The sequence below is a fragment of the Diceros bicornis genome, chromosome 14 (genome assembly GCF_020826845.1).
Source record: "Diceros bicornis minor isolate mBicDic1 chromosome 14, mDicBic1.mat.cur, whole genome shotgun sequence".
NCBI classification, from domain to species: domain Eukaryota; kingdom Metazoa; phylum Chordata; class Mammalia; order Perissodactyla; family Rhinocerotidae; genus Diceros; species Diceros bicornis.
Window position 1 is genome coordinate 2,014,167 of NC_080753.1, and position 19,857 is coordinate 2,034,023.

General features: G+C 43.1%; 1 protein-coding gene across 2 annotated transcripts in view; it reads right to left on the reverse strand.

Annotated features, from left to right (window-relative positions):
* The window catches only part of SMAP1 (small ArfGAP 1), a 155,690-nt gene extending 139,503 nt beyond the window's left edge, over positions 1–16,187 (reverse strand). Inside the window, exon 1 of one of the 2 annotated variants that reach the window (XM_058554058.1) lies at positions 16,007–16,187. In XM_058554058.1, coding sequence (XP_058410041.1) covers positions 16,007–16,124 — 118 coding nt within the window. In that variant the 5' untranslated portion in view covers positions 16,125–16,187. The remainder of the gene's footprint in view (positions 1–16,006) is intronic. The other variant, XM_058554059.1, reaches the window with a different exon arrangement.
* Between the last annotated feature and the right edge of the window lie 3,670 nt (positions 16,188–19,857).

The following is a 19,857-nucleotide window of genomic DNA, read 5'->3' on the forward strand; positions in this document are numbered from 1 at the left end:
TATTTAAGTCCAGAAGGGTCTCCCTCATTTGTTGGTAGTTTGACTTTGTTCCTTAGGCACAAAAACTAGAATCTTTTTTTTCTTAATTTTTATCATCAAAATTTTTCAAATACAGAAATAGTACAATAAATACCCAGATATCCACTGCCCAGATTCAACAACTGTTAATATTTCGCCATGTTTTCATCTTTTTTAATGTTGCAGTATCTTAAAGTAATTTCAGACATCAAGACATCATCCTTTAACACGTCAGTATGAATTTATAAGAAAACGAAATTTCTCCCCATAACCACAATACCATTATCGCACCTACCAAACTAACAATAAGTTCTCAGTGTCATCTAATATTCAGTATGTGTTCTATTTCCCACACTGCGCTTCCAAAAAAGATGTTTTTGTAAAGGTCTTTTTCAAAAAAGTATCCTCTCAAGGACCATGCACTGTGATTGGTTATGTCTCTTAAGTTCCTTTTAATTTAAAAGAGTCCCCCCCCTCGGGGCCGGCCCCGTGGCTTAGCGGTTAAGTGCACGCGCTCTGATGCTGGCGGCCTGGGTTCGGATCCCAAGCGCGCACCGACGCACCACTTCTCCAGCCATGCTGAGGCCGAGTCCCACATACAGCAACTAGAAGGGTGTGCAACTATGACGTACAACTATCTACTGGGGCTTTGGGGGGATAAATAAATAAATAAACTTTAAAAAAAAAAAAATTAAAAAAAATAAATAAATAAATAAAAGAGTCCCCCTCCCCAACTTTTTTCATATCATTAACTCGGTAAGGAGATATTAAACCCAGGTTTAATATAATGAATAATTACAACCTATATTTAAAATATTTTCAGTGGACACATCCATATACGAAATGTCACTGATCAGTATAATGCTCCCTCGTGTGAATTCTAAAAATAATCTGAATGTGGATATTCAAGTTCTGCCATAAAGATTAAAGCTCAGCTGAGTGGGACTGGTCTCAAGATCTGTCCCTTCACTCTGGGGTAAACTATTTTTGGGGACTGATACTCTCCTCCACAAAAACTTCAGAACCTTTTAAACTAAAAGAATTTACTATAGATTTCACATAAACAAATAAGTTTCAATCTTGACATATAGTAACTTTAGCCATTTATATATTAAGCTACATATACAGATGTGTTTTATACATGCATTTAACCATATGAAAATATTTTTACATGTTTTTCTAATTACATTTAGATCTCACAAGGCATGGGCTGACAGCCTGTTTCCATACTTCAGATATTTGATAACATCTTCACTGTTAAATTTAAGAATCTCAACTATTTTTTTGCCTCTTAGTAAGCCTTGTCATTTTTTTCTTGATAGCTGCACATGCTGTCCTGGGTAAACACAGTAACTACCGTGAACAGGCCTTTGAAAGCTGGTGGTAAGGTGTGGAGACGGGAAGCGCCCCCTAGTCTAGGATGAGGTCTCAGTCTTCCAGGGAGCCCCTGCCTCTGTCCTGTGAACTTCACAAGTCTTCTCAGGTCCCCTCTTCAGTGGGACAGGACGCCTCGAGTAGGCTGGAGTTGGGACTTCCCTTCTGTCACGTGAAGGGCCAGCGGTGGCTGAAGTCAGGTATTTCCCTTCCCCCACATCAGTTAAGCTCTCGTTAAACAGCTTCTGCTGACGGCAGACTTTGCTAAGAAGAACAGAATGCGCTGGTGTACTTCAAAATGGTTCCTTTTCCCCTTCCCCTGCCAGAAGCACTAGGAGATCTTTCTCCCACATTCACTGTGTTGAGCTCCTGGAGGTAAAACTCACACAAGTGTGGAAACTCTGCTCACGACTGAGCCCCTGGAGTTTCCGACTCAGCCTTGTGCCCACCGAGCCTCCAGCAATCGGTCAGTTACAGTTCAGGCTTTCCCATCCCAGTCCTGGTTCCCACGGCTGTGCCTGGACATGTGATGCTCTGTATTCTCCTGCCTGTCTCTCCAGTATTGGGGTCAGTGGTTTGCCCTGTGATCCCACTTCTCTGATGGATCTAAGAAGAGACGTTGATTTTTCAATTTGCTCAGCTTTTTACTTGTTGTTAGGACGGTTTGGAGACTTGAAGCTCCTTCCGGTGTTGAAGCCAGACTGGAAACTGAAGTCCCCACAACTATTTTTTTGAAAACTAGAGAAACATTTATTTTAGGTAAAAATCTTTACTTCCTGTTGCTTACAGGCGTATTTTAACAACTAAGTTAAAAACAATCAAAAGCATAACTGCCTAAATTTGGGACAAGTGATAAAAGCCCAACAAAGAAGGCCATCACCTGATAGCTTTGTTTTATCTATGGAAGTGAAATCATTGTCTCCACTAAAAAAGAAATTCCAAATAACAACTAATTTTCATTAAATAAACAAAAGAGGGAAAACTGCTTCTGTACAATGGTTGAGCAGAATTTTCACAGGGAAAAGCATTTATTTTAATCTGACAATATGGGGGGAGTAACAGCAGCAAGAAACTAGTAACCTTTGCTTATAAAAATAATAATTTAATGAAAACAGAAAAGGAAACCATACTACAAAGAAGAGAAAGTGTCTTTATCAAATATTTGGATAGAATTTATCCTTTTTTTACATCCTACAATAATTACATCAAAGTTAACCCTCATAAAATAATCAATTACAACTTAAAAGTTAAAAAAATATTTAAAATTCAGAAAATTTTCACAATAAAACTCAGGCAAAATCAGGAGGAAGAAGCAGTTTTCTTACATCTGAAACCTTGGACAATTCTTTTAAAAAGTAATTGGAAGGAAACAGAAAACAAAAATTTTTTTTGCTTTATTTTTAAAATTCAGTTATCAAGGGGGCACATTAAAAATGTGTTTAATAAGCCAATCTCTTCAACATCTATATCAATATGTTAACAAGACTGCCATGTCTTTTAAATGCGTGTTGCAAAACCGTCTCCCTCTGGCATTCAAGCTTTCGTCACCACACACCTGAATTACTCTGATATCTGTACAGGTGGGCACACAGCATCAGATTAGCTTTCCTACTGAATTCTAAAATGAAATGAGATAAAATAAAATGAAATTTAAAATAAAATGAAACGAATATGGATTGTCCACCTTCCTACCACTAGATTACTCATCCGAGACTCCTTCACATCAAAACTAGGAGCCCTTTAAGCCCTGCCTCAGCAGACTCCTCAGAGACTCAGCAACCTTCCTTCTTTCTGCAGGTCCCAGGCAGGATCCAACAGCAGCGAGGGACGTCCACACGAAAGTAAGCATAGAAAGCGCTCTAGCCACAAGCATCAACAATGGTTAAAGGAGGGGCCGGCCCCGGTGGCGTAGTGGTTAAGTTCATGCAAGCCACTTCGGCAGCCCAGGGTTCGCGGGTTCAGATCCAGGGCGCAGACCTACACAACGTTCATCAACCCATGCTGTGGCGGTGTCCCATATACAAAATAGAGGAAGACGGGCACGAATGATTTTAAAATCCAACCACCTATATGGATGTCATACTGTCAACACTAGAGGGTGCAGAACTAAACTAAAATGGAGTACTTGTGTCAAGGACACACTGGAGACGTCAACACAGGCGCATAAAGGAAACTTAACCTAACCTCACAGGCATTTATAGCTCTTCTCAGAAATCAGTGGAGGACACCGGCCAACCCCCAAACACCAAGTCTGTTCACGTCATCTCTGGACTCAGCTACCCTGATCCAAGTAAGAAAGAAGACCACCAGGCAACCAGCAGCTGAAAAAGCCAAATAACCTCCATATTTATCCCATAAAAATCCCTTAGTCTGTCAGCAACTCGGAACTCACTGCTCCCACAGCCTTGAGTTTCCTGGTTTGCCAGTCGAAAGCCTTGCAATAAACTCATCTTTCTGCTTTGTTTTATTCAGTGTGCCGAGTTTGGTTTTTGACAAAAGTATGGTCGGTTGGTGAAGGCCCTATTATCTGCTGGATCAAGTTCATGCTCCATTGTCTGCCATTAAATGTAATCCACAACTTTGTCCTCATTTACCTATTCAAATATATTACCTAGTAACATGAACCCTAGAGTGGGGCAGGCTAATCTCAGGAAAAAGATCTGCCACTTTGTTGAGATCAAAAACAGAATATTACTTCACAAGAAAGAATTAAGACAAGACATAAATTTGAGAAAACCCCTCTTTGATTATAAAGTCTAGATGCTGAAAACGGCATATTAATAGAGCAGTAACTCATTTCCGCAAAACAGAAAGCCATTAAAATCAGAATAACTTTCCATATCCACGACCAAGGAATTCCTTATATGTACAACCACATAACAAATTAATTTTAAATTTTTCAGCAAATTTCAAGAAGCTGCAGCAGACACATATTAATAAAGACATGATCCTACTTAACAACTTTCTGGAACAGGAAAAGATAAAAGCAGGCATAGTCCTGCCTTCAAGTAGTTTATAAGCTGGAAGAGAACATAGAAATTTAGGACTCCCTGTGAAAGGGTCCCAGGTTGGCTTATGATCTGAATTTCCCCCAAATAATGATTTCTAAGTCCTAAGAAGTGGGCCACTGGTCTCACAACAAAAAATTCCAGTATGATAGAACCAAAAAGTTGTATAGCTTCTTGGAGTTAAAAGTACTTAAGTGGTATTTTTTTGGCTGACATTATAACAATCATATCTATAGACTGTATTTTCAGTACATCCCTATAGATTATCATAGTGCCTAGCAGAAAATCCCACACCCATGAAGCACCAAAAAACTCATGTCCTAAAGATGTCACAAGGAAATTTAGAGCTGTGTATGAATAACACAACTCCTCAGGAAAACAAAAAGTTAAACCAGCGATTTCCAGAAAGTTTTTAAAGTACTCGTTAGTATTTTAATAGACTTGGCAAAAAAAAAAAAGGCACCAATCAAGGATTCTTCATCCTTTCAGCCAGGATCAAAAAGAGTATTACTTTTGCAAAATCTTTACTCATACTACTAAATTTATTTTCATGGAAAAGGAAAATTAGGAGTGTACATGTTGTACAGATGTAAATAAAATAACTGAAAAACTGCTATACAATCTACAGTAACTGTTAATACCACCAAATAAATAAAACAATATATCATTTTACTTTTGAAAAACAGCTAACCACTCTCACCCCCAACCCTTGGAAACCACTGATCTATTTTCTGTTCCTATAAGTTTTACCTTTCTAGAAGTCCATATAATTGGAATTATATATTATGTAGTCTTTTGTGCATGGATTCCTTCACTAAGCATAATGTTTTTAAGATTCATCCATGTTACTGACTGTATCATGAGTATGCTCCTTTATATTGCAAAGTAGTATTCCACTGTATGGATGTACCACAGTTTCTTTATCCATTCACCAACTGATGGACATCTGGACTATTTCCAGTGTTTGGCTATTATAAATAAAGCTGCTATGAACATTCAAGTACATGTTTTATCTTGTCTTATTAAGTTGCAATATTTCTTTATATATTCTGAAAGAAAGTCCTTATCACATATATTTTATCCCAGTCTACGGTCTTTTAATTTTTTTTAATATTTTCTTTTGAAAAGCAGTATTTTTAATTTTGATGAAGTCTATTTTCTCAATTTTATCTTATGGATTGTGCTTTTGTGTCCTATGCAGAAAATATTTGCCCAACTCAAGGTCCCAGAGGTTTTCTCCTGTTTTCTTCTGGAAGTTTTAAGGTTTTAGCTCTTAAATTTGGTTTTATTATCCATTTTGAGTTAATTTTTGTGCATGGTGTGAAGTAAGGGTCACACTGTTGTTGTTGTTGCTAAAAAGACTATCCTTACCCTATTGAATAACCTTGGCACTTCTGTTAAAAATTAACTGACCCTATACGTGAATCTATTTCTTGACTCTCTATTATGTTCCACTGATCTATGACTGTCCTTACACCAATATCACACTGTCTTGATTACAGTAACTTTATAATAACTGTTGAAGTCAGGTTGTGTAAGAACTCCAATGTTCTTTTACTTTTTCAAAACTGTTTAGATTTTGGGGGAGTCTTTTGCATTTCTTCATAAATTTTAGAATCAGCTTGTCAATTTCCACAAGAAAAGTCTTCTGGGATTTTGACTGGGATCATGTTGAATCTACAGATTAATTTCAAGAGAACTGACATAAAGATTGAGTCTTCTAATCCATAAACATGGTATATCTCTCCATTTCTTTAGATATTCTTCAATTTCCCTCAGCAATCTTTGGTAGTTTTTGGCGTACAAATCTTGCATGCATTTGTTAAATTTATCTCTAAGTTTTTCATATTTTTATGCTAATGTAAATGGTAATTTTTATTTCAACCTCCAACTGTTTGCTGCTAGTATATAGAAATAGTTATTTTTTCTACATTCACCTTGATTCCTACAACCTTGATAAACTCAATTATTGGTTCTAATAGCTTTTTTTGTAAATTTCTAAGGATTTTCTAAATAAATGATCATGTTGCAAAGAGTTTGTTAAATGACTCCTGCATGCATATAACATTTTCAAAATAATTTCCGTGAGAACAGCTAATTTAAATTGTATTCACTTCACCATCCTATGCCATCTTAAGTACATCCAAAGCAGTACCTTTTATAAAAATCTAGGTTTAATATACAATTTTTATCGCAAATCCACTTGTGATAAGCAGGGGCCAATAATGGCTCCCGAAGATGTCCATGTTCCAACCCCTGGAATCTGTAAATATGTTACCTTCTATGGCAAAAGAGACTTTGCAGGTGTGTTTAAGTTAAGGACACTAAAATGGTATTATCCTGAATTATCCAAGTAAACCCAATGTAATCACAAGGGTCCTTAAAAAAGCCAGAGAAGATGTAATGATGGAAGCAGAGAAAGAGATCTGAAGATGATACACTGAAGATGGAGGAGGAGCCATGAAGCAAACATCACAGGTAACCTCTAGAAGCTGGAAAAAGAGGAGGAAACAGATTCTCCCCTAGCGCCTCCAAAAGGAACACCTTTGATTTAAACTCAGTTAAGACTTATTTTGGATTCTAACATCCAGAACTGTAAGACGATAAATTTGTGTTGTTTTCAGCCACTAAGTTCGTGGTAATTTGTTACAGCAGCAATAGGAAATTAATATCAGTGATGATCATTTAACTTCAATAAAGATACTTCTGCTAGTTTTTTGGCAGCATGCACCATCACCACCCTACACCAAAAGCAACTTTCAAGAGCAGAAATGCATGAACTAAGAAACATCTAGACTAAAGCATAATTTTTAATGAATTACCTTATACCGGAAGATAAAGCTATTCTAAATATGATTTCCCACATTAAAATCCCCTTTATTTTCTTTTTTTAAGTTTGGATTCGAGCTGATCACTGGTCCTTGAAATGCATTCTTTACAAAAGATCAATGACAGACATCTGAAGGTCTATCATCAATCACTCCTAAAAGCAATCACTTGGATCTCTTGTGAAATGACCATAATCTGCTGAGGGGGGCGAGGGGCACAGACAATGGAGGATTACTAGAAAGCTTCTAATTCTCTCCCTCTGGACCCTCCAAGTCCTCACATTTACCACTCAAAATATATGTGAACATGAAATTAGCACATATTTCCAACAGCATCTTACCTAAAGCTCTGCTTTAAGCAATATATTTTTTTAAAATCATTTCTATATGGTACTATAAGCTAAATGCCATTCAGAGTTAACATAACTACCTAATATCTTAGGTAGAAAATACTGACGTTGATAAATGTACATGGTGATTGAAAATTTAACAGACTTCTAGGTCTTTTCTTTAAAAGGATGAATAAAAGGGTCTTGGGCTGTAGAAGCTGACTGGAAGAGGTGGTGGTTTCCTTGACTTTACTCTCACTACTCCAAGACAGCATTAAAGTGGAAAAGTTCCAAACAAAAGGATTCCTCAACCTGTAAAGAATATTCCTGTGAGTTCTATGATATGGTTTGAGACAATTAAAAATAATACCAGGTAAATTCACGCAGCAAGACCTAAGTCATCAGTGAAAAGCTTTAAAAAGTATAAAGGTTTGATCATGATCCAAAGTTAAATAAAACCCCAAAATTTAAACCCTCAAAAATAGAAATTTTGAAAAACAAACAGTAATAGTAAATGCTGACATAGAACTGACAAGAGGCATGGGATTCAGAAAAGAACACGGAGCATGTCACAGCTGAAATCAATCTTTGCAGTAAGGCTCAAGCAAGTCAGAGGCCAAGCTTGGACTCAAATCTAGCTTTACTTTAACTAACCCAGGCCAGTGCTCTTTCAAGTCTACCATCTTGTTTCTGCGGTTTAAAAACCAGGGTAGAGGCCAGACCGGTGGTGCAGCAGTTGGGTTTGTGCACTCTGCTTCAGTGGCCCGGGGTTCACAGGTTTGGATCCCGGGTGCAGACCTACACACCGCTCATCAGGCCATGCTGTGACAGCGTCTCATATACAAAATAGAGGAAGATAAGCACAGACGTTGGCTCAAGGCCAATCTTTCTCAGCAAAAAGAGGAGGATTGGCAACAGATGTTAGCTCAGGGCCAATCTTCCTCACCAAAAAAAAAAAAAAAAGCCAGGGTAGATGACCAGTAACTGACCTAGGGACATAACTGCAGAAATAGCAAACAAAGAAGCTATATGGAAGACCAAAAACAAAAAAGAACACTAAAGGACTTGTCTATAGATTCAATTTGTAGAATAAAGTTTAGTGATCAGAAAAAAGTTCTGTTTTGTTTATATTAGTATTTTGAAGTTATGGCGGTTCTGCTATTAGATGCAAAGAGATAAAACAGACACTGTGCACAGTGGAGCAGGTTTGACAATAATTTCTTTGAGAAACACATTAAGTCAGCTGTAAGGGGACAGTCTCTTTCCAACAATAATCTCTTCTATCACAAAACTTCAACTGCAAAAGCATGGGTTTTATCTTTCATGCCATCGAACACGTGGTTAACAGCACAAACTCTGGAGCTGGACCTCCTGGGTTCAAATCCTGACACTACAGTCCAATTCCCACCTCCGTATCATCCCAGTACAGCCAGAATTTCCTCTAATGTTCATGCCTGCTCCTCCGGGCTGTACCCTTGCTAGTAGGTTAGGTTCTAGAGCTGGTTGAGATACGCTGAGACTCCAACATGTCCTGTACAGTACACTGGAGGAAAATACACATTATCAATTACGTTGGGAGGTTCACAAGACCACCCTCAGGTTCGGTAATTTGCTAAGAGGACTCACAAGACTCCAATACAGTTGTCCTCATGGCTATCATTTATTACAGGAGAAGGAGACCAAGCATAATCAGCAAAGGGGAAAGCGACACGAAGTCTAGAAGGAAACAGGCACAAATGCCCAGACGTCCCCCCCTTCCAGTGGAGTTGCACTGGACAGACTTAATTCTCCCAGCAATGAGTTCTGACAAGTGTGAAATGTTACCAACCAGGGAAGCTCATGAGAGACTCAGCACCTAGAGTTTTTACTGAGGGGGCCGGTCACACAGGCACCTTTGCCTAGCTCATATGCAAATTCCAGACTCTCAGAAGGAAAGCAGGTGTTCAGCGTAAACCACACTATTTGTACAGTTCAGGCACAGTGACTGACGTTTATCACTAAGGGTGATCAGACCCTCCCCAAATCCAAGTTCCCTGATGCCAGCCAAGGGCCAACCTTGCAAGTCAGACCTACTTCCAACAAATTAGTAGATCCAATAGACTAGTAGATCCTTTAGAGCATGGACCTCATCTACCTTCTCCCTGCTTCTAGAAAAAGTGCCTGAAATATAGCAGCCATCAAAAACTTTTTTCTTTTAATGAAAAAATTCCTGGCTCTACCACTTTTTAGCTATATAACCTTCGGAAAGTTACTTAAGCTCTGTGTGCCTCATTTGTAAGATGGGATAATAATACTACCTACCTCAAAATGTTGTTTTGAGAATGAAATGAATGAATACACAACAAGGCCTGGTAGGAAGAAAGCACCATGTAACTTACATGCATATATACAATGTTATAATTTGTTCTGTTTTGTTTTGAACTTTCAACCCTACAGTTGTACCTTCTCCAAGGCACACTGAGCTCCCCCATCACTAAACTTTTAATGAATCTACAGTCTACCCATAGATTAGACCTTAACTGATCATCGTTTCATGTGTACTGAAATCTCTAACCAGTTTGTGGGCCATACCCAAAACTTCTTAGCACACAAAACAGTATCTGACATGACACATAATCTTCACAGTGCCCAGGAAATACTGATTTACCAACAAAATTATATGTCTGTCAAATCAACTCTTTACAGTGGTCAGAACGAAGGCAGTCAACACTTTTGATAATAATTGCAACTTAAACGAAATGGCCTCCAAGTTTCTTTGATCTTCTATTGAAAAAAGGAAAGATAAATGAGTTGATTCTATCCAGTGAAAAGACTAGTAGCAGCAGCAGTAAGAGAAGGCTTGAATTTATAAAGTACATAATTAGAATGTCAAATATTTGACTCTGCCTTAAAGAGAGCATGGGTTTAAGTCCTCGTGGGTCAATAAGGGTTAAATATATCTTGTACAGCAAGAATTAAAGAGACATACGTTTCCTTAATTAATGAAATCAAGAGGTGAAAGAATATTTTAGGGCCGGCCCCGTGGCTTAGCAGTTAAGTGCGCGCACTCCGCTGCTGGTGGCCCGGGTTCGGATCCCGGGCGCGCACCGACACACCGCTTCTCCGGCCATGCTGAGGCCACATCCCACATACAGCAACTAGAAGGATGTGCAGCTATGACATACAACTATCTACTGGGGCTTTGGGGGGAAAAATAAATAAAATAAAATTAAGAATATTTTAATCTTTAAGAAAAGGCGAAGAAGAATCAGGAGGGAACAAAGGAGTGGGACAACGTGTGGTCCAAGTTTTGAACTGTGTCCACCCCGGCTGACACCAGGCCTCTGCACTCCATCAGGAAAAACCTACAGATCAGCAGAAGCACAAGAACAACAGGCCCATCAGACCGAAGCTGAGCATTCTGAGAGAACTTCAGATTGGCAGGCCTCTTCAGATGAATGATCGTCACAGACCTCTGTCTTCATGACTTTATCCTACAAGCATCAACATCATCATAAACTGCCGATCCTCAAGGTGAACTTCACATTTTAGTATGAATTACTTTAAAACAGGTTTATATCACAAGTCTTAAATATTAACCACTTAATGAAAAACATTCTCCGTCCTCATTTCCTGTAGTGGACTCTTGGACTAGGTCTCACAACCTCCATTTCATGTTTCTACTTTTTGAAGAGGTAGGAAAACTAAAAGACTCCCCTGAAGGTCAGGTGTTGGACACAGGTCTGCCAATTATTTACACATGGAAGGCACAAGAGCAGCCAATGCTACCTTCCTACAGTAAGGGCAAATGACAAAAATGTCTAATAGATACTGAATGGTTGCAGTAACCCTGGTTCCCCATCAGCTCACCAGCCTCATGGGTAAGAAGCAGCCATGACAGTGGCGGTAGTGGCAGCAGTGGCCACAGTGCACGGCCTTGAAACCAGAAGTCCAGTAGTAGCTCCCTGATCTTTGCTCCTCTAGACCTTCCAACCATGTGGTAAGCACCTTATTCCTTAAAATAGCTACCGTGTTCTGATTCCTGCCCTGCACCCTGACTTCCGACACACTGACATTAGGTGAGGTCAGGTCCTCTTACACTCACTTGGACTACTGTTATAACTAGGTGACTTCCCTGCAATCTCTCACCATTCCAGGTCTTCCTCCAACTTGCCACCACCAAATCTGACTGTGCTTAAAGAAAGCTTATCAAAAAGAGGCCATCTAGAAACCTCTTACGTTCTCTCATACATCTGTACCTCGTGTGTGCAGCTGACTGTGTCCTTTAATTCCTTCTCCATCTGGTGGAATCCCACTCCACCTCCAGAACCTAGCTCACACAAGACTCCTGTGAATCTTTCCCAACAGGGTCACTCCACAGGCCCATATGTGCACTCACTTCCACAAAACCTGCTGCCTGCCCTTGGCTCTGTGCTCACTCACATTCATTCATTCAAAAGATATTTGCTGAGTTACATTTACCTACCACATGTCACACATTGTGCAGAGAGCTGGGGGTACAAGCCAAAATGAGACAGACAAGGTCTCTTCTCTCTTACAGCTATAATCCAACAGGGATATAGATTACCCAGTAAACACCCAAATAACTTTTAATTGCAATTGTGGTAAGTGTACTAAAAGATTCAGGGTGCATCTTACATGTATAAATGGAAGTCTAACTTAATCTGGAAGGATCAGGGAGAACCATTTCCCCCGAAAAGACATTTAAGCAGAAACTGGAAGATAGATAAAAATGATCAGGCAAAAAATTGTTAAAGAACTTCCTAGGCAGAAGGAACAGCGTGTGCAAAGGCCTTGAGGCAGCAGTCTAGGAACTGTGAAGACCATCAACGGACAGAAGTCAGGATGCAAGGGAGACAGCTGCCCAAAATAAGTGGGGAGGCAGTGACTTCTTATAACCACTGTTACAATACTTAGTACGTTGTTTTGGAATTATTCATTTGCAAAAATGCAGCCCCCCACTAAAAAAACTCCTTTAGGTCTTACAAATTGTTTTGGCCCCATAGTCCAACACAGTGCTTAACATGTCCCCTCAGGTCAAGATCTGCCAATGAAGAAACGAGTGTGTGATCTGCACAAGGAGCTTAACCTCTCAGTTCCAGACAGGCGGAACAAAACTCTCTCTAGGCTTCAAAAACCTCACGTTTCTGACTACCCCCAAACTCACTGGGCAGGAGACACATTTTCATGCCAACTTACAGGTGTTCAGAATCAAAGCTAGTATTTACTGTGGACGAAATTTTAAATAGTAAAAACTATCTTTAAGTTGGCAAAGGGCTCTCAATCCTCACTGCTCCATGAAGTGCCACCAACTAACAACCAACAGGACTGCTTTACAGCTCCCCAGAGTCACGACCAAGGCCAGGGGGAGTGAGCACAGCTCTATCTGCCTGTTCTTACTCTCCCACTGCTCAACAGATTTGGTAGGAGTAGGCTCAAGAGCAGAAAACTGGCACCTATGCCATTCTTTTCTCCTTCCTCACTTCCTAAATACTGATGACTCAGGAAACATACCAGGGACTCAGTAAGAAAATGTCAAAATCCAGTTGACACACCTCTGCCAGCTATTATAAGTCTACAGAATAGGGCAATCTCTAGCCCTAGACTTCAGTTTTTGGTACATGTTCTCAAAGAGCAGTGGGGGAAGCATTCTTGGAAAGAAAGAAAATTGAGTTAGCTAGGAAATAGTTTCAAAATACATGAAAAGCTTGACGTAGTTTGTTAGTGAAGAAAACATCAATACATATATACAGTAAGGAACTTATAACTGAGCTGTAGAATGAGACCCTTAGCATGTCTTTTAAAAGTAAATTTAATCAGAATTTCACTACCTACATTTATTATGTCATCTGGCATATATAATAATAGATCCAAAATCATGTAACAAGAATTCTACTAAGAGCTCCATAATGGGGTTCAACCATACCAAAGACTCAAAAACTTTACAAAATATATTTAATTCTATTAATTGCCCAATCATGTCAAATTTTTCAATTATTACAACTATGAAATCAAGTCTAATTAAACCAGTAAGTGGCCTTAACCATGATATTTTTTCTTGCAAGTTCAAGATAAAACAGTAAAATAATTTAGAAGATCATTTCAACATTCCAGATTTAGCAGAACAAGGAAAAAAATAACAATCCTCCTAAATCCTGACTGTGGAGTTCATACGCCTCACCTTGCACCTTTGAACTCTGGATACTATTCTCTTCTCTCCCACTTCCTCCACTTCTCAAAAGCAAACAAACGCACAAACAAAAGACCAAACAAAACCAAAATAAAACAGATCTTCCTTCAATATACATCTATTGACCTCAGTGGCAGTACAAATAGCAAAACTAATGCTCCCTATTCCTCAGGGCAGAAGAAATAAAATTTTTTGTCCTAATTTGAGAAATACATGATTCTCCTCCCCCCACCTCAAAAAAAGACAATAAAAATGTTAACAAGTGGTAAGTAGCAGCTTTTTAAAAACTTATAAATTATTTTAGGAAGCATTATTGAAAAGTTTGATTTATAAAGTACTTTTTTGGGGAAAAAAATTTGAACAAAAATTATTTTCAATGATTTCTATACCTAAAGGGAGATAATAACTAAAACTGTTATAATTCCATTTTTAATGAATAGATTTACTATTTACTAGCATCTCTATTTAACCATGTTACTTATTACTCAAAATGCCTACTCTGTAACCTCTGCTCCTGCCTTTTTCTCGCCTTTCAAAGGGCCGCTGTTCAGTGTTCAGTGCAGTGATGAGTGAGCACCTGAGCCTCAACACATAACAGTATCCCCCCAAAAACCCACACACATAATCAATACCAGGTAAACAAATACTACCACAATAACCAGGCATTTTTAACTCATCACCTGAAAAGTCTCATAGAATAAACATAAGATTGGCTCAATAAAGTTACCACCTTACTGAAAGTGCTTCATAAATGGTCTGGTTACAGCATTCCCATCTGATCTTCTTGGAGTCCAGTACCTGCTCTGGCAGTGAAGTAATTCCTGATGCCGTGCGGCTCAGGCTAATCCAACAGCACCAGCCTACTGAAACGTGACTCACTGACGTAGTATTGAGGAAGAACAGTAAAGCTTCAGGACAACTCCAGGTCGAATGAGGCAGGAACCTCAAATGACATTCCCAAAGACTGACTGAGTCCTACTGTGGAGACCTACCTATTTCTCATCAAATAAGCCAATCTATAAATAAGCAAGATCTTTTCCTAACCACACGAGAGGTCTGTTTTTAAAAACCTGAAACATTTGTCCCATGAGATTACTTATAAAACATTAAATATAAATCAGATCTCCAATCCCAAAACATATAGGCTAAAAATAGAGTTTCTATTTCAGAGGCTGAGGCAGAAACCCTCCAACTGAACAAACTAAAATTAGGTTCTTTTTCGTCTCTGAATCCTTAAAACGCCCCCTCAACGTGGATGGGACACACAAACCACTGTCCACATATCCTGCCCAACCGGGTGGTCAGAGAGAATCTGATTCCTGTTGACCCCCCGTCCGAGACTCGGGGGGTGAAATTCCCATCCGTTCTGGCTCACACCCAGACTAAAAAGCCCCCTCCCCAACTGCCTTATTCGGCGAAACTCCAACCCACCCCGAGCACGCGTGTCTCCCGGGAAGCAGAGGCCGAGGCGGGCGGCTGGCCGGGCCCGGGCCCGGAGCCCCGAGGGGAGGTCGCGGTCCGGGGGGCCGAGGCGGCCGAGACCCCAGGGCGGCCACGGAGGCAGCGGGGCGGAGGCGGGAGGAGAGCAGCCCTGACCCCGGACCCCCGCTCCCTGCTCCCCGCTCCTCGGCTCTTGCTGCCCACTCCCCGGCTCCCACTCCGGCCCCCCATCCCCCACTCCCGGACCCGGCCCCCCACTCCTGGACCCCGCTCCCCGGACCCCGGACCCCACTCCCGGCCCCCGCACCCCGGTCCCGGACCCCGCTCCCGGCCGCCGCTGCCCGCTCCCCGGCCCCCACTCCCGGCCCCCGCCCCCCGGTCCCAGACCCCGGCCCCCGCTGCCTGCTCCCCGGCCCCCACTCCCGGACCCCGGTCCCGGACCCCGGCCCCCACTCCCGGCCGCCGCTGCCCCCTCCCCGGCCCCCGCCCCCCGGTCCCAGACCCCGGCCCCCGCTGCCCGCTCCCCGGCCCCCACTCCCGGTCCCTGGTCCCGGACCCCGGACCCCGCTCCCGGCCGCCGCTGCCCGCTTCCCGGACCCCACTCCCGGCCCCCGCCCCCCGGTCCCAGACCCCGGCCCCCGCTCCCCGGCCCCCGGTCCCGGACCCCGGACCCCGCTCCCGGACCCCGGACCTCGCTCCCGGCCGCCGCCCCCCGCTGCCAGCTCCCCGGCCCCGACTCCCGGTCCCCGCTCCCCGCTGCCCGGCATCCTGAGGGGCCGCCCGCCCTCCGCGGGCCCGGAAGGTCACGCGGCGCCGCACCTTTGGCCTCGCAGTCGGCGCAGTACTTGTTGTCCTCCTCCCGCAGCAGCCGGGACAGGATCAGCTGGTGCTGCTCGTTCAGCTTCTGCGCCTTCTCCCGGCAGGAGCGCGTCGCCATCGCGGCGGCGGACGCGCGGGCAGGAGCCTGGCCGGGGACCGACCGCGGGGACGCAGCCCAGGAAGCGGCAGCGGTGGCAGCGCCGACGTGTCCCGCCCCCTCGGCGGCCACCCGCACGCACCTCCAGGCCGGCGGGAGGGGAGGGGCGGAGGGCGGGGCCACGACTTCCGGGCGCCGCCGGAAGAAGCCCGCGCCGCCGTGCGCATGCGCAGGTCTTCCCGGAAGCCGCCCTGAAGCCCTGTCCGCGTGCGGCCCTGGGCGCGGTGGTTCCGGAAGGGCGTCCGCCCTGCCCGCTGGAGGCGTCCCCAGTGTGCACGTGACTGGCGCCGAGGGCCTCGGGAAACCCGGCACAGGAAGACTGTTCACAGGGAAGCCGCTCTCCCCTGCCTCCTGGGCTCTGCCCTTGGTGGCGCGACATTGGACACTCGGAAGTGCCTAGGTGGACTCGTGTCTACACTCGAGGACGAGTCCCTTGCAGTTCTGAAGCGGCCGGGTCCTGGAGGCTGGAGATGTGGACTGAAGTGGACAGCCGCCCCTCCCGTGGACGGACAGAAGTGTGTGGTCCTGACGTGTGGAGGGCTACCACTGATAATTGCTGCGCCGTGAGCCAGTGCCTCCTGCCGCCCCGTCGGACCGGGACACCTGACCCCCTCACACGGGAGGGCAGCGGCCTGCGGGCGACTGACCTGGCCGGTTACAGAGCCGCGCAGTGGAGGGGGAGCCGGGAGTCCAGTCCAGAGTCCACACGCCTGAGTGACCTGCCGGGTCACAGAGCCGCGCGGTGGGGGCGGGGGAGCCGAGTGTGGCTGAGGAGCGAACGCCGGGCTGTCAGCTAAAGAGCGCCATAAGCCGTGGTCTTGACTGAAGGTGAGGACCACCGGGGCATGGAGAGGGTCCTGACTAGAGCCCAGAGCTGGTGTCCAGGCTTGTGGGATGCCAACTGGCGGGAGGCGACTGGAACGTTCAGCATGTTGTGGCTGTTGACCTTACAGAGACAGCCAGTTTTTTCTCCAGCAAAAGTGGGTTCATTCCACTTTTTGAGGGATCAGCAAAGAATTACAATTTGATTTGGGATCTGAAACCGTCGCTAGCCCCCAGCAGCAAGGAAGGAGAAGCGTTTCACAGAGAAGAGGAAGTTGGGGGCTGTTGTAAATAAGAAGAATTGAAGAATTGAGAGTTCCATATGCAGTGGCTTCTAAAGGGCTGAGTTGAGACAGTCTCTGGTTGGCTGACAGTCTCTCTCTTCTTGATGGTCAAGGAGGGGAAGTCTGTCTTCTTCCTGTTGGGTTCTGCTATCAAGATAGGGCTGAGTGCCCTGCCTTTTGGCCTTCCCACTACAATTTAATGAGGTTTCTGTTTATGAATTTCCACATGGCTTATTAGCAATTTCTCATATAAGGCTTATGTGATCAGAATAAACATGGCCCTTGCCTGGTGGGGCCGATGCTAAGAAAGGCAATGAGCAGGAGTCTGTGTCTTAGACTTCTTATTTGTTTGCTTGGGTTTGGTTTGGTTTGGGGGGGTGGCTTGTTGTTGCTGAGGAAGACTTGCTGTGAGCTAACATCTGTGCCAGTCTTGCTCTATTTTGTATGTGGGCCGCCACCACAGGACAGCTGACAAGTGGTGTAGGTCCACACCTGGGATCCAAACCCACAAACCCAGGCTGCCAAAGCAGGGTGCACCAAACTTAACCACTAGGCCATGGGGCCAGCTCTTGTCATATACTTTTTATAGGGCCAATTCCTAGCCTAGACCCTGCATAAAAGTGACCCTCATCTTCTCGAATCCCATGTCTGCTCGGACAAGGGAAACAAAAGAAAAAATAAAGAAGTGGGACTTCATCAGACTAAAGAGCTTCTGCAAGACAAACAAAATCAAGATCAAAATGAAAAGACAACCCACCAAGAGAAAATATTTGCAAACCATATATCCAACAAGGGATTAATCTCCATAATATACAAAGAACTCACACATCTGAACAACAAAAAAACAACCCGATCAAAAAATGGGCGGAGGATGTGAACAGACATTTTTCCAAGGAAGACATACAGATGGCCAATAGGCATATGAACAGATGTTCAACATGACTAATCATCAGGGAAATGCAAATCAAAACAACACTAAGATACCGCTGTGAGAATGGCTATAATTACCAAGACAAAAAATAACAAATGTTGGAGATGTTGTGGAGAAAAGGGAACCCTCATTCACTGATGGTGGGGATGCAAACTGGTGCAGCCTCTATGGAAAATAGTATGGGGATTCCTCAAAAAATTAAAAATAAAAATACCTTATGATCCAGCTATCCCACTTCTGGGTATTTATCCAAAGAACTTGAAATAAACAATCCAAAGAGGCTTATGCACCCGTATGTTCATTGCAGCATTATTCACTATAGCCAAGACGTGGAAGCAGCCCAAGTGTCCCTCGCCTGATGAGTGGATAAAGAAGATGTGGTATATATATACCATGGAATACTACTCAGCCATTAAAAAAAGACAAAATCATCCCATTTGCAACAACATGGGTGGACCAGGAGGGTATTATGTTAAGTAAAATAAGCCAGACAGAGAAAGACAAACACTGTATGACCTCTCTGATATGTGGAAGATAAACTAACACAGAGACAGAACAGTTTGGTGGTTTCCACGGGGAAGGGAGTTGGGGGGTGGGCACAAGGGGTGAAGGGGTGCATTTATGTGGCGACTGACAGATAATAATGTACAACTGGAATCTCACAACGTTATAAACTTATGATATCAATTAAAAAAAAGATTAAGTGACCGTCATGCTCACCTAGCCCCATTCTTGGCCCAGGGTCTCAAGTGTGTTTGTGGAATTAAATTGAATGGTGATGGAAGTGAAGATGCTGAATAATTCAACAAATTAGAGCTTAAACTGTGTGGCTCTGACAAATAATAACTATGAAGATATCAGCATAAGTTCCAATAAGCAGAAAATAAGATCTTGTGGGAGGTAGAACTTGTAAGCCACGTCTTGAAGACTGACTTGGTTTAGATGGGGGTGCAGGAGGGAGTCATTGAGCAAGAGCAGCATGCACAAAAGCACCAAGACTTCAAGGAGCTTAGAAAACAGACTGAAGGATGGGGTACTTCTTAGGGTGAGTGGAGATAAAGCTGGATAAGTCAAGTGCAACAGAATTAAAGAAGGTTTGGGGAACCAGACAAAGCAATCTGCCTTGATGCACTTGCTGGTAGAAAACTGAGGATTCTTCAACTAGGATAGCAGCATGAAAAGAAAGGATGTTTTGAGAAAGTTAGTCCAGTTAACAAACATCATTTTTGAGTGGCTCCCCCCACCTCCAGAAAATTTTGCTTAGCACTGCAAAGATTCAGAAAAAACAGAAGACAAAGCTTACTGTAAAGAAATGATCTAGACAGTGGATTGAAGGGTCACGGCAATGTCTACAGAGATATAATGCACACCACATGTGTACTTTTAAATTTTCTACAGGCCACATTTAAAAATAGAAAAAGAAACAGGTGAAATTTTATTTATTTATTTTTTTTGCTGAGGAAGATTTGCCCTGAGCTAACATCCATGCCAATCTTGCTCTGTTTTTTATTATGTGGGCCACCAGCACAGCATGGCCGCTACCAGAGCAGTGTAGATCTGCATCTGGAACCCAAACCTGGGCCACCGAAGTGGAGTGCACTGAACTTAACCACTAGGCCACTGGGTGAAATTAATTTTAATAGTACATTTTATTTAA